This window comes from Poecilia mexicana, unplaced genomic scaffold (genome assembly GCF_051168715.1).
Source record: "Poecilia mexicana isolate PSO_F unplaced genomic scaffold, ASM5116871v1 scaffold_7, whole genome shotgun sequence".
Taxonomy (NCBI): Eukaryota; Metazoa; Chordata; class Actinopteri; order Cyprinodontiformes; family Poeciliidae; genus Poecilia; species Poecilia mexicana.
This window is the reverse complement of record NW_028263376.1, coordinates 7,824,806-7,840,311: the sequence shown is the minus strand read 5'-3', so window position 1 is coordinate 7,840,311 and position 15,506 is coordinate 7,824,806. Positions and strand designations below refer to the sequence as shown.

General features: G+C 41.3%; 1 protein-coding gene across 1 annotated transcript; it reads left to right on the top strand.

Annotated features, from left to right (window-relative positions):
- The first annotated feature begins 985 nt into the window (after nucleotides 1-985).
- Nucleotides 986-15,235, top strand: tbc1d25 (TBC1 domain family, member 25). Its single transcript, XM_015001578.2, has 7 exons — nucleotides 986-1,158; nucleotides 3,401-3,510; nucleotides 3,619-3,773; nucleotides 3,894-4,021; nucleotides 5,472-5,660; nucleotides 6,483-6,758; nucleotides 8,989-15,235. The coding sequence occupies exons 1-7, from the start codon at nucleotides 1,114-1,116 to the stop codon at nucleotides 10,624-10,626; spliced, it is 2,541 nt and encodes an 846-aa protein (XP_014857064.1). The 5' UTR covers nucleotides 986-1,113; the 3' UTR covers nucleotides 10,627-15,235.
- Nucleotides 15,236-15,506: the final 271 nt, after the last annotated feature.

Below are 15,506 nucleotides of genomic sequence, written 5' to 3'. Positions count from 1 at the left end.
TACAACGTTGAAATACATATCCCAGCATGCACCACTGCAGAGAGTCTTGTGACCTGATGCTGTGTTCGTTGACAGCTGATGGAATCAAAATCGGCTTTATTGGCTAAGAGCGTGTTCACAAACAAGGAATTTCAGTTCTGTTTAATGCCCAGGCATTAAATATAAATATAAAAAATTTAGATTAAATAAAATTAATTATAAAAGAAACACTATGTACAACTATTTTTGTATTACATACAGAAACAAGGCAGGTTGTGACAGTTGTTCCAATATGTTTATCTAGGTTAATACATAACCTACAATGTTATGTAACTTACATAACATTACAGCCTTACCAATGAGGCTGTAAGAGGTTCACCATGTTCATTAAAGAGACATTCTGTCTCTGTAGCACCGACCAAAAGGTAACATTTCTAAAAGTTTGTGTCCAGGGTGTGTGGGGTCTGAGGAGATGTCAGCTGCCCTTTTCCTGACCCTTGACCTGTACAAGAACTGAATGGGGAGAAGATCAGCCCTGATGATCCTTTCTGCAGACCTGATTGTTGCACTCTGGACCGGTTCTGTGCTGTTGATGAACCAAATCACCAAGCCTTCTTCTGAACAGTGTTGAAGATGGAGGGGTGGGCTGGGGGGATTTTCTGTTGGTCCAGTAGACCAGCAGATCCACCTCTCATCTATATGCAGACTCATCACTGTCCAAGGTCAGACCAATAACAGTGGTGCCATCTGCAAACTTCAGGACTTTCACATGGGTCACTGAGGTCCTATCATCCGAGTATAGAGAGAAGAAGAGTTGGGGATCCTGGGGGGTCTGGTGCTGGTTGTTCTTAAGGGTGAAAAGAAAAAGGAAAAAGAAAGCATGAAAGAAGGAAAGATAAAGACAGAAAAATGGAAGAGAAGAAAAAGAAAGAAATCGATGACATAACCACCTTAACCAGCAGATGGCGGTGTTGCAAACGAAAACTTCCCGTAAAAAGATCGAAGCAGAAGGAACTGACGGACCATAGGAGCTCGGTTGGAATTAGCATCACCATCATGTCTCGGTGACCGAGTCCGTGTAACAGGGACAGCATCCTGAGAGGGCCCTTACTGTTCCGAAACGGAATCCTTAAGATGGCAGGCGAGGAGGAGAGGGGAGTGGTTCGAGTTAAAGTCAAGGTAGGCTGCGAACGGCGGTGGTTGCTGGCGGCTAGCTGCGCCGTTAACCCGGTTCTCGTTGTATTTACGTCTTTGTCAGAGCAGCTGACCCCACAGCAGGTTATCCTGGACACAGTAGTTTCTGCGGGGCTGAGAAAATGAGCTCAGAACCAAACACTGTCTATGTCTGTGCTGTCTGTTTCTCGCCGGCTTTGTTTACTGTCGCGGATTGTCAGGCATAAGGTCCACAAAGCTCCTGCCTCTTTCCTCTTATTATCTGCTTTTATAGATTATGTCGACAGGTCACAGCTGAAGCTTTAACGCTGTTTATCAGGGATCAATAAACAACTCTCTTAGCCAAACACTGAACCTGGGGACTGACGTCACCTCTTCGGTCAGAAACCGCGTGCGTGCGCGCGCACAATTAACTGTGTGACGTGATTTCTCCGCCAACCCCCGGAGAAGAGGCTTGTTGTAGTGATGCTGCTTTTATACTGGCTGCAGAAATCAAGGAGAAATTGTTAAAACCCGGAGCTCGAACCCCATAAGAGGCACTTCTGTAAAACGATGGGGATATTTTATAAGATTTATTCAGATTCATAAATCAGTGAAGGTGAGGTCCTCGTTCAACCCTCTTCGTTTTTCTTTCTTTATTTACAAGCTGCCAAACTTCCTGTGTCCTTTTCAAAATGGCTTTGCCCAATAGCTTCCCAGTGTTTCTGAAGGTCTGTGGTACAGATGGCCTTTGGATTTTGGATGTAATTTTTATAGACCAATAAGATTTTAGCAACTGCCATGAGATATAAATCTTACTAGGATGGTGTAGCATAGCACTGTTCTATGGATGACTGATCCTGTCAAAATTGGTAGTAAAACTGGAAACAAATAGATGCTTCATAAAGTAACTAATGTGGCATAGAAGTAGTTTTTAGCTGCAAATGTGTACTTTGCTACAAATGTGTGCATTTGTAGCAAAGTACGCACAACATTTGCTACAGTTATACATTTGTGGCAAATGGTTTACTGTTATTGCATTTAGGCAATAAAATGTTTATTTAAAAAATAATGTAATTATTTATTTGCATATTTTAATGTATTTCTAATATTGCATGAAAAAGACTTAAGTGCTTAAATGGGTAATTCGCAGAATGTGCCAAGTTATTTAATCAGTTTATTTGCATAGCACATTTCAGCAACAATGCAATTCAAAGTGCTTCACATCATAAAAGCACAAAAATTAAAATTCATTTTAAAAAAACAACATACAGTCAATAATTAAGAAACCAATAACAAATGTGACATGTTAAGTGCCATCATAAAAATCATCAGTACACTTAAAAAATGTTGGCCAATGTTCCATTTATTATGGTTCTAAAACAACTGTAATCAGGTTTTTAGTCTTGATTTTTATCAGATTAATCACCAAAATTAGGGGTGCACTGATTTATCGGCCAGCTGATTTATCAGCACAGGTCTCAATCAATCAAATTTTATTTGCATAGCACATTTCAGCAACAAGGCATTTCAAAGTGCTTTACATAATTAAAAACAGAAACACAGAGTCATGTAACATTGAATAAACAGTAAGAAAGAGAAAGAGATAAAAAAATAATAAGAAACAAAAGTTAATAGGTAATAATTTCTTTAATTTTTGGAGACTGGTGACCGACCAATACTTGCATCTGAAGCCAATCTTATCCTCTGGTCTTATCTACATCAGCAAAGGTCTAAAAATCAACCTCTGTCCTCTTCTGCTCTCCTACGAGAGAGGTTTGACTGACAGACCGGCCCAGCAGGTCATTCTGCATGTTTGCAGTTAACAATAGTCACCCAACTATTGCAAACACAGTGACTATTTTGCTATATTTAGCAATATTTCAGACAAAAAAATTGGTATTGGGGTATTGGCAAAAATCGGAATCGGCAGGCCATGCTTTTTAAAGACTGGTAATCTGCGATTGGCCAATCGGTGCACCCCTAGTCAGAATAATTGATTACTAAAACATTTTGATGATCGACTACTAAAATAACCTAAAAAATAAATTCTATCTGTGCATAAAAACATGTTTCACCTGAGTGATTGGCACGGTAATGAAGCTGGTGAATACTTGCCAGTTGAGTGGTAATAAAATCACCTCCTTTCAGATCAAATGATGTTTTATACTATATTGATTAAAATTTATTGCCATGTTTTTTGCATATGTTGGACAAATAAACCTTTGTTGAATTGACACTTTAGAAATTGTGTTGGGATTTCTTCTAGAAATGTGATGGGGCACTTCCTGTGGAGTCTCGCTCCTTTGCTGTTGATCCTCAGATAACGTCACTGGAGGTCCTGCAGCATATCCTCATCAGAGCCTTCGACCTCAACGGGTAAGAAGCATCAGGTTGAGTAGATCTACTCTCAAGAGTTGACTTGAACGGGTTCCACTAAATGCATCTTTTGTTTGTTATCTGATTGGGAAAAAACAAACAAACTAGGAAGCGGAATTTCAGTGTAAGCTACCTGTCTCGAGATCGAAGCAGCGTGGAGATGTACCTGTCTCTCCTGTCTGACTGGGATCTGGACGTTGCATTTATGAGTGCAGCCAAGCCGTTCCTGCAGCTCAAGATGGATGTGAAGCCTTCTGAGGACAGTAAGAACAGCAGTTCAGTTTTAAAGCAAACCATGCCATAAAGACAGTGAGCCGTACTGTAATATTTACTCGGCGTAAAATAAGTGTAGTGAGTCTCGTATGTTTTTTGCCGGGCTTCAGGTCCAGTAATGGAAGACTGGGACATCATAAGCCCAAAAGATGTGATTGGTTCAGAGCTGCTGCTTGGAGAAAGGACCAGGTCTTTGGCTTCTGCAGCACTTCCCTTCACTCAATCTCTGCTGTCTCAGGTACGTTCATCTTGTTTCAGATTTTTTTTGTATTCAGTATTTTCTAGGGTGCACCAATAAATCTGACTCAATTTCCTTAATTTTGGTTGATTAATGATCTGATTTTCAGACCACAAAAGGTATCAATCAACCATGAGTGAGGGCATGGCTGACATACTGACCCATTCACCAAGTCATGTCTGCGTGAGGCTGAGTAAAATCAATAGTCACATCTCTGTTGCTAATTTACTGACTTTTCAGACAAAAAAAATGAGTATCGGCCAAAAATGCCTAGATGATTGACTAGAAAATGGTAAATGGCTTTAGACTTCTATAAAGCCTTACCAAGTCACTACAGTCATTTACCCATTCATACACACACTCTCACACCAATGGTGGTAAACTACTGGATAGTAGCCACAGCTTCCCTGTGTTTCTTATGGACAATCCACGATGGGCACAGAAGTCCAACAACAGAACACAGAACCACTCAGGTTCAGTTCAGGGGGGGCATTCCTCCCAACCACGCCCCTCCAGCTTTCACTGTCATTGCCCATGTGAGTGTTGAAATCCCCCAGCAGAACAAGGCAGTCCCCAGGAGGCGCACTCTCCGGTACCTCCTCCAAGGACTTCAAGAAGGGTGGGTAATTTGAACTGTTGTTCAGCGTGTAAGCACAAACAACAGTCAGAACTTGTCCCTCCACTCGTAGGAGGAGGGAGGCTACCCTCTCATTCATTGGGGTTCAAGAGGGGGTGTGCAGACACCAAGATGGGGGGCAACAAGTATGCCCACTCCTGCCTGGTGCATCTCACCACGGGCAACTCCAGAGTGGAAGAGTGTCCAATCCCTCTCGAGGAGACTGGTTCCAGAATCAAACTCATGCATTTAGGTGAGACCAACTATTTCTAGTCAGAACCTCTCAACCTCGCATGTTAACTCAGACTCCTTCCCCACCAGAGAGGTGACATTCCACGTCCCAAGAGCCAGCTTCTGTAGCCAAGGATCGGCTCGCCAAGGTCCTCGCCCTTGGCCACCACCCATCCCACACTGCATTCAACCCATTTGGCCCCTCCTACAGGTGAAGAGTCCATGGGAGGGGGGACCCACGTTTTCTCTTTGGGCTGAGTCCAGCCGGGCTCCATGGGTTGAAGCCCAGCCACCAGGCACTCACCAATGTGCCCCACCTCCAGGCCTGGCTCCAGAGTAGGGCCCCGTCCAGGAGAGGGGACACTGTCTCCAATGATTGTGTGCATCATAAGGGGTCTTTGGGCTGCGCTTTGTCTGGCTCCTCACCTAGCACCTGTCTGCCTCGGGTGGTCCTACCAGGGCCATAAAGCCTGTGACACCATAGCTCCTAGGATCACTGGGATCTAATCCAATCCAAAAAACACTGACTTTATTTTCAAGAAGTGATCAAGTTAGAATAGTTCTTTGTTGAATCCAAGTGTTTGTTTCCTCGGTTGTGTTCAGGTGGGACGGACCCTGTCCCGAGTCCAGCAGGCCTTCACCTGGTCTTATGGAGAGGAGATCAAGCCTTTCAAACCTCCACTTAGTGATTCAGAGTTTCACAGCTACCTTAACGGACAGGGCCAGCTGACTCGGCCCGAAGAACTCCGACTGCGGATCTACCACGGTGGCGTGGAGCCGTCGCTGCGAAAGGTTTCCACTTTGCATTGCCTTGTTGCTGAAAATGTGCTAGATTAATAAAATTACCTTTACCTTTCCCCACACTCTTTACTAAGTTGCCTTTTATGCGTTTTTCTTGCTATTAACCTTTTCTTTCTTTGCAGTTAACCTTCTACGGTAGCTCTGTTGTTCTATTACTATAGATACGTTATACAGAATGAGCGTTAATTCTGCTACTTTGGATGTTTATGGCTTCCAGCTACTTGACTTAAATTTGAATGTAACATCAGACCAATATGTAGTTCAGAAATGTGGGCCAACTGGAAATTTATATAATTTACTGTACATTATATAAACTCAACACTTGGTCAGATCTCCATTCGGCTTTCATTACACTCTTTAAGCCACCAGCTTCATTAGTAATGACCATTTGTGGCTTAACTTCATTGAGGATGACATCACCGATGTCAGTCGACAGTATTCCTCGTGATTGTGTCGGCCATAATGTGGTCATGAAATACTACTTCTGAACTAATTATGTATGTTGGTTTATTGTGGAGGAATTCTGGACCAGTCTTCTTTGCAGAATTGATTTACACATTGTGGCACCGTATAGTCTAGTGGTAAAGCAAGTGCACTAAATATAGAGACTGTGGCCATGATTTTACACCAGCTGTACACATAAAATTGAAAACAAAATGAAATGAAAAAATAGTTCAAAAACATCTCATGAGTTAGTCATTCTTTACTGTGCATGTCAGATCTTAGTTTTAGTTTTTGACTAAATTGTTTGTCTTTAAAAAGGCATGCCCGCATATACCATACATACATAATTTCTGAATATTTCATTGTTAGGTGGTTTGGCGGTACCTCCTTAATGTGTACCCCGATGGACTGAGCGGTCAGGAGAGAATGGACTACATGAAGAAGAAGACGAGGGAGTACGAGCAACTGAAGAGGGAGTGGACGGCCAGGGCCAGCCACGAGGACCTGGAGTTTATCCGTGGGAATGTCCTCAAGGACGTGCTGAGGACAGACCGGGCTCATCCGTATTACGCAGGCTCAGAAGACAGTCCGCACCTCACTGCCCTCACAGACCTGCTCACCACATTTGCCATCACACATCCTCAGGTGTGGAGACATGCTCAGTGTTATGAGTTTTTGCAGTTTGTGGCTGAATGGGTGCAGCAATCTTCTGAAAATAGATGAAAAAAATACCCCATCCCTCAAAGAAGTTCAAATAAATGCAACACTACTAAAGGGAAGGACACTGTATGGTGCTCTTACCTTTTTGTACGTCACTTTAGGTGCTGAATGTATATTGTACAAAGTGTTTGTGTCAGTTGTGTGAGTCAACTCTCCTCAATCTGAAATGTTCAATTGTTTCCCTGAATTGCAGTCTTCTGGATGTCTAAGTTTCTGTATACTGAACTCTGCCAGCCATTCACTACACTCAGATTTCAGGCTATAAGAGCTGAAGCTGTGTGCCGACTACTCATCGCTCCTTCTTTGGTCCATTAACTTTTCTCAGAGCTTGAATGAATCTGTGGTCAACTGGTAACATTGTAATGTAGAGTTGTGTACAGCTCTGGTTCCAGAGGAATTTAGCAGGGGATGGGTGAGCATTGGCTTCTTTTGACAGCGAGCGGACTAAGCAAGCTGTACTTTAATACAAATACATCAGCAAACCTGTATGAAACCTTTCAAATAAAATTACCAGGTTTATAATACAAAATAAAGCAAGACGATGCACACCAAAAAGAAAAATCAGACGGGAAACAAACGTTGCAGAGCCCTGATTCTTTTTTTATACATACATTTTTCAAAAACACGGCTTACATGTTTTTCTGCTTCCCAGCCGAAGGACATTATTCACACTTTCCTCCACCATCAACACGAGAAAGAAAGTCACTCTCTGTTCCAAACCACCCAGCTTTTCAATCATTATCCTGTACCATTTCTAATTGAGGGGTGGAGTGAGTCAACACTCATGAGTTGTTGTAAATGAGTCGACATAAAAATAGACACAAACACTTAACTAATTAAAAGAAAACACGTTACCATATTTACAGTTAGCTTTTAACAATTTCAAAGCTAAAACGATCTAAACCCAAACAGAATCCAATCTCCCCTCCCTCTCAGCCAGTGTGGATTTTATTTAAAACTATTAGAAGTAACAAACAGCCACTGACATAAGATATTGGAAATTAATGTCCCATTAAAAGTACACATATTTTGTGTTGCTTGTTTATTTATAAATGTCCTCATTTAAATAACAGCGTGACACCAACATGTCCTCGTTACCTTTGTAATGAGTTGAACTTTGTTTTGCGCATCATAAAGTAACTAAAGTAAAATTTTAATGAGGTACTAAGTTCAAATTTAGATTTTTTTTAAAAGCTCTTGTTTTGCTTGAGTAGCCATTATTTTTATAGTCTTTCCACCTCTGTTAACATGTATAAACACTGATAAACAATTTGGGTGCTGTGGTGGTGCATTGGTTAAGCACAGCCAACATAAGGAGGCCTTAGACCTCAATGCTGCTGTCACAGGTTCAATTCCTGACCTGGTGACCTTTGCTGCATTTCTTCCCTCTCTCTCATTAAGTTACTTTCCTGTCATAGCACTTTCAAATAAAGGCCACTAGAGCCAAAAAACCCTTTAAATTTGACTCAAAGTGCAGCTGTTCTGAATGACTGCATACTGACTTACCGTCACCCTGAGCACACCTTGCTGTACGCTTTGAGCGTTAAGTCTGTTCCAAAGAATCATATGTGGTTTCATTTTTGTAGTTGAGTATTGCTGACTCTTTTGTTGATTTTGCCTAATTGACCACAGGACATAAGTAGATTAAATTTCAATTCACAAATACTTTATTGACCCCAAAGGGAAATTAAATAAAACTTAAAATAAATTTTAAACTGTTTAGTGTAGAACTACAGCGATGCATTCTTGGTACAGACTAAAGTAATTTGTTTCACCACGTCAGGATTGAGGAGGTGAGGAAAGGAAATGGAACAGCTGCACAAACAATCTTCACCACTTCAAAATAAGAGCATGCATACTTGAAGAATTCTTAAAAGTCGGCAACCAAAACTTTTACACAGATGTCGAACTTTATTCAAATAAAAGTTTACAAAACAGCAAAGTAGGTTGGCGCTTTAGAATTGATCTGTAAAACTAAATTTCGGGGAAACTAAGTGTGCTAAAAGTTTTTAAAGTTAGCAAAAAAAGCGCTAAACAAATAATTTGCCGCACTGTTAGCAGATTAGCGGGAGTGTGCTCATCACTGTTTAAAGCACATATTTTAAGCATATTTGACTAAAGAAGTTTCTAACTTTCTGCTGATGCTGTTTTTCAGATCTCCTACTGCCAAGGCATGAGCGACATAGCCTCACCTATACTTGCAGTAATGGACAACGAAGCACACACCTTCATTTGTTTTTGTGGCATTATGAAACGCTTAGAGGGGAACTTTCGACCAGACGGGCAGCTCATGTCCATTAAGTTCCAGCACCTGAAGCTGCTTCTGCAGTACTCTGATCCTGAGTTCTACGTCTATCTGGTGTCCCGGGGAGCCGACGACCTCTTTTTTTGTTATCGGTGGCTCCTCCTGGAGCTCAAGCGAGAGTTTGCATTTGATGACGCTTTGAGGATGCTGGAGGTAACTTGGAGCTCCCTGCCCCCAGATCCTCCAGAAACCGAGGTGGAACTTGTGGGGCCACTGCTAGAGGGAGACGAAATGACGTCGTGCAAAGACGAGGCTGTTAACTGCCTTAAAGATGAGGAGGTACAAAAAGAGAAGCAGCGTAGACGACATATGCTGAGACCATCCAGAGAGGAAACAGATATGAGGAGGAATCCCATCACTGAAGGGAAGGCCGATCAAATTGTAGGCTCTGGTGTAGAAATGGAGGGCGTTGAAGATGGTCATTCTGAAGAAATGTCAAAGAAGTCAAATTTGCAGGGTCATTTCTTTCAGAGACAACTCAGTTTTGGGGAGTTTAAATACTACACAGCTCGAAGCCAAGGCAGCTTTGATATGGAGGATCAGGAGCAGCCGCAGGGTTCGGCGTCTTCGGAAGCAAACAACCCAAGGCGGCAGTCGACAGTTGACAGCGAGGACGACCCTGGAGAAAGAACACCTCTCATTAGAAACTCTGATTACGGTTTGTCTCCAATAACTTCACACACTCACTTCCCTGGAGGACTTCCAGTCTGGAAAACTGGCTCATCCGTCTCTCCCACACCTTCACCTACAAACTCCAGCTGGCCAGGAGTTTCTCTGGACTTTCCTCTGGTGGCTACAGCTTCATCTGCAGCCAATTTAAGTGAGACCTCACCAAGAACTGGCTCTAAAGTACCAACCTCTTCAGCACAAGGTATTAGCTCTCCAACTGGTACTTCGAAAACATCAGCCGCCTCTCCTCCCGCTCAGAATAGATCCGTTCTCTCCTCGCCCATTTTGTCGTTTGGTGGAGGCTCCTCGGTGAACAACCTCCCCTCGCCTGGCAACAAATCCCCCAGCACCAAAGCGAACACACCAAGCTCTTTAAAAGCTGAAAGCACCAGCATCAAGCCCTGCTCTTTGCCGCCTCCTCACGAGTTCGGCAAAGGGAACCCCTTCATGCTGTTTTTGTGCCTGTCCATCTTGTTGGAGCACCGGGACCACATCATGAAGAACAACATGGACTACAATGAGATCGCCATGCACTTTGATCGCCTGGTGCGACGCCACAACCTCAGCAGGGTGCTGCAGAGAGCCAAGGCCTTGTTTGCAGACTATTTACAGAGCGAAGTCTGGGACTCAGAAGAAGGGGACGAGGTCAGCTCAGATTCCCCGACAACAGCTGCCCCACAATCCCCCTCTTCAACCATCTCCGCCAGGCCCATCTACAGCCCGCTAGCCTCACCTCCATCATCACCCAACTCGACTTACAACCTGGCCACCACCATTCCCTCCCCTTCAGCTCAAGTCTCCCTTTCCTCTGTGTCCTGAGTCCCTCAATGGATTTTCAATGGATTTCTCAGTTGACTCTTGGTAACCTGTTGGAGATCTTTTTTCAAACAGCTCCTTCCCTCCTGCTGAATTGGTCTGTTACCAATCTCCCCATGCTATGTATGCCTGATTACATGTATTCCCTGTATCCGTCTGCATCATAATGCTTCATCTTTCTCGCTGATCTGTCTGAAATATGGGCTCAGATGGCTTCGTTGGCGGCTGTTTCCTCACAGGCTGATGAAGCATGAAATTCCCATTCAGCCTCTTCTTTGTAGCTTCGCTTTCAAGTTCGGTTGCAGTCATCTCAGGAGTGTCTCACCTAGAACCCTGAACAAAGTCACCAGAGAATATCCTCAATCTGGCTTCATTAAACACAAAACGTTTGTCTGTTCCTCTTTAAAACAAACTTTCATGCCTTATATCTTCTCCTTTTTTGATACGTATCCAAGCTGCTGTATTGTTGGTTTTGATAGCACTCTGCATTGGGTCAAACTCATAGGCTGTATGCAAAAAATGGACGTAGCCACTGTGATGTCAACTATTGCTTTGTGTTATTTTAATTCTATTTCTACATTATGGGGGTGGCAGGATATCAGGAACACATGTAATTTGATATGCGATATATTAATGTCTTATTAAGACTGACTCAATTGTCTTATTTGTTGGTAATTTTCTCATTGCTCTTTGTGAGCTTTAGGATCCATCAAGTGTTGACATCAGTAGCAGTAAAAATCCACCCAGCAGGTCAAATATTCAGCTAAACACAAAATTATTCATACCTTTGGTATATCTTTTCCTGTGTTTTCTTAACTTTTAGAGATGTCTGTCTCGTTTCCTATCAAAACCTCTCTTGGCTTCATTCAGCCAAATGAATTTGATTTCATTTATTTGGCTGAATGAAATCAAATCAAATCTAAATCTCAGGGGTATTAGTAATTTGAGGCTTAACCGTGCTAATGGATTGCTGAATTTGCATGCATGGCACTTTAAATATTTCTTATCGAATATTGCATCCAAGCAGTGTTTTGTGATTGCAATATGGAATACATTGATACTGCAACAGTTCAATATATTTTTGCTGCTCTCATAGACATCGGAAACTGATTGTTCTTTTATTTTGGTTAGTTTAACGTGTGCTTTAAAACTGAGCTCTTTTAATAGTTTACTGCAATAAGTAAACTATCAAAAACATTTTGTGACTATATATTGTTAAATACTTTTTCTCAATGAGACTTTGCCACCTATGGGGTCATCAGTGGTGCTGTGGTTTGGACTTTCGTCAAATTGGATCCATGCTCCGAGGACAACCAGCTTTACACCTGGTCATCCTAGAGTTGGTCAGTTTACTCCTTTAGATAGAGGCATACAGGAGTAAACGACATAAACCAATTTAATGTTGTTTACCAGTCATTTTATAACCCAGGGTCCATATTCTCACAGATTCCTCTCAGAGAGCTTCTACCTTAAGCTAGACATTCCTGCCAAGGACTGCTGGCTTAAAAGAGTGGCAGTAAAATCAACTTTTTAAAGCTTTTCATCATGCTATAATGTTACTCCCTCATCAAAAACCTATCTATAGTGTTGCTTTGATAGTTGTTTGAGAAATCCTTACATTCCCATGGCAACCATTCATGGCGCTTTGCTCGTACAAAGTGCCACCTTTTCCCACAGTCTCCATCCGAGCTTCTGCCTCACAACGCTGCCCTTCCTCGTGTCTGACCCGCTCAGCTCCTCCAGACAGGCGGCAGCAATAAAACACTTGGTGGAACTGCACAGCGTCTGCTGAGGTCATTACATGGATCGCCTCTCAGTTCAGCGCTCCTAAGAACGGTTGTAAGCGGCATAATGAATAGCACCGTTTGTGATGATGTGCTGAAGGCGGAGTTTCGGAAAGAGCAGGAGCTTCTTAAAGAGACTGAAGCCCAATATTAAGGCGTCAAATTTCTTTCAAGTCATGTTGCCTTTATAACAGCTGAAGGTAACGTAGGTATTTGACTGCTATAAAATGCCACTATGTGCCTGGAAATGCATAATACCGTAAGGGTGATTCATTCAGCTGCTGAGGTAGGGGTTGACATTCTTCTCTTAGTGATGAGGTGTGGTTGACCCCGTTGTTATGGGTGACGCTGGGACTTGGACAATAGACTTCGATTGATTATTTGGCTTTTACTAGTATTTAATGGAGGTTGGTAAATAATTTCATGGAGTATTACTGCCACCAACTAGTAACAAGTCTGGACCAAATGCCCCCAACCTTTTATTGTACAGAAGGAATGTTCTAAGAAAAATCTTGGAATTCAAGAAATTCTAAGAAATTTTCCTGCAGTGACATCTCCAGAAGCCTCTCTTAATCAGGATTTGTTGAGAATATGGATCCCGGCTTTGTTGCACTCCTTCTTTGGGTTGTATTGATACTTGGCTTGTCTTTGGTGCCAACTTTTTAATGCTCATCAGTGTCTTTATAACTTGCGAGAGCCCTGAAGGATTCTTCCAGGCTGTTCCCAACGGATGTCAGAGCCACACCAACATGGAAACCCTGACTTGGCTGAGACTGCGTCCATCTTTAGCATACAGTGTATGGTTCAGAGTAGTCATGTTGTACCTTACAGTGTTTCTAGATTTCTATTTAAACCTATGCTTATGCTGTATACTGATGAGACAAAAGCATCAGTGTTTTATTTTTGAAGCCTTTCATCTTGCTCTGCACAGCCTGATATTTTTGCTTTGTCGCCCTTAGAAGTCAGTTGTTCTTAAAAGGACCTGGTGCTTCTGACTTAGAATCAACATGAAGATATGAGAGAACCTGTAAAAAATTAAATCAAAAGTTTTAGCATATGTGAACCTGAGAGATTTTGGGTTATTTCAATGACGGCGTTAACCTCATGCTGTATGACATAGAACTTGCAGGATCTTATGCTAAGAGCTGGGCAGACCGTACAAGACATTGTTTGTATTGACACGCATTAATGAATATACAATTTATGATAAATTTCCACTAATGATGCAAAGCCTTTTATTGTAAGGGGATCCCAGATTGAATGATGTGCTGTGTTTTTTAGCCAACAGTAAAAGAACCACAACAGCAGAACAGTCTGGAGCACAAGTGCTTCTAAATCACTAACTTTGGCTTATTCTTTCTGTGCTCTTTATAGTTTACAACACTTTGGGTGAAACTAAACAAAGTCAAATATAGTTAAGGACACGGTGATTTTTGGAATCTGTTTAAAGTTTTATTGATAATTTGACTACATTGATGGAATAACTTCAGATTTTCAATAGAGCTATTCTATTGAAAAATTGCTTACTCGGCAACTTTTAAATGTCCATATCTAACCTTTAGGTGAGTTGTTTTAAGGAAAAACTTGAACAAATTTCTGGAACCTTGGTATTGTCTTGCTTGACTGTGATCCAACTTTGCTCCAGCCTTTTCAGGATTTTGGTTCCTACTTTTTGCATGATTTAGTTAATGAGAGCATGTTCTGATTTCAGTCTATGTTTACTAAGTGTTTTATGTTGCCTGAATTATTTCTTTAAAGGTATCTCTAAGATATATCTCTGAATAAAGATTCTAACTTTTGAGCTAAAGAGGACTTTCTACAACCCAACCTGCCTTGGCTGAAAACGAATCTCCCAAAAGAGATCTTGAATTTCTTCCAAATATAACAAATGAGCTTGTTTTGTTTTGGTTTTTGAAACACGATGTTCCAAAAAGAATTATTCTAAAAGATAATCGCCTCATTTATCCCTGATCCACTAAATTAAATAGAATCAGAGGTGAATCAACTAAAGCAAACAATGCTGACTAAGGATAAAGGCAGAGAAAATGCCCCCTAATCTAATAATAATAGATCAGCTTTTGCAAAATTATTTCAATATTATCAGGATTAAACCAGGAACTGCATCATGTTGTGATTCCAATGTTTGATCTGAACTATGTTTTTCTCTCATGATTGTAATGAGCACAGGTGGTGCATGTCTTCTTGTTCTTTTAGGTGATCTTTTGTTAGTTTTTCCTTTTTTTAATGATGTATACATGGTGACATGCCTTAAATGAGTTTGACAGATCTCATTGCAGCAAGGATTGGCAGTCTAAGCGGTGCAGGTTCACCTGCTGGAGCTTTTTCTTCAATTTAACTCCTGAACCATTCAGTCACCATTAAAATGTACCACCAAGCAAGACATTAAAATGTTCCATCTCACACAACTCCCCCCCCCCAAAAAAAAAGAAACAGTAAATATTTGTTGTGGCACGTCTAATTTTTTGTTTTAAAATGTTTTTCTTAAGACTGGTGACAGTGATGATGAAATAGAACAGCAGGAATTGTTAACACTCAAAGTTTGTCTGCAGCTTCTCTTTGTGGGGCAGAATGATTTACGGAGCGAGCAAAATCTTACTTCTTCAGATTTCCCCATTTGATTGTTTCTTTTCATAATGTGGAGAGCAGCCTCTGTCTGCAGACGTGCAGTGAGCAGATGGACTTTGTTGAGCTGGTGATGAGATGCAGTTGGTTCAAACTCAACTGATGTCACTTCACACAAGTTCATCTTTTAAACACATATTAATGTTTATTGTATATTGAACACAAATAAACAATCATGCATCTTACTAGTCAGTTTTTGTTGTGTAGTCATTTTCTGAATATCTAAAATTCACATAAACTTGACAAAATCCAAATTTAGTTAAAAGTTATACATTACAATTTTGCCAAGCAAAACATGACAAATAATCTTCAAAATACTAAAAAGTATTGTAAAAGAGGTTAAGCGACAATGGACTGATTCTTCAAAACAAGAGAATCTGTGTTATAGATTCTGTGTTGACTTAAAGCCAGAAACAACACATTGTTAAAAAGTGAAAATACAAAAAGGTTTTGGAA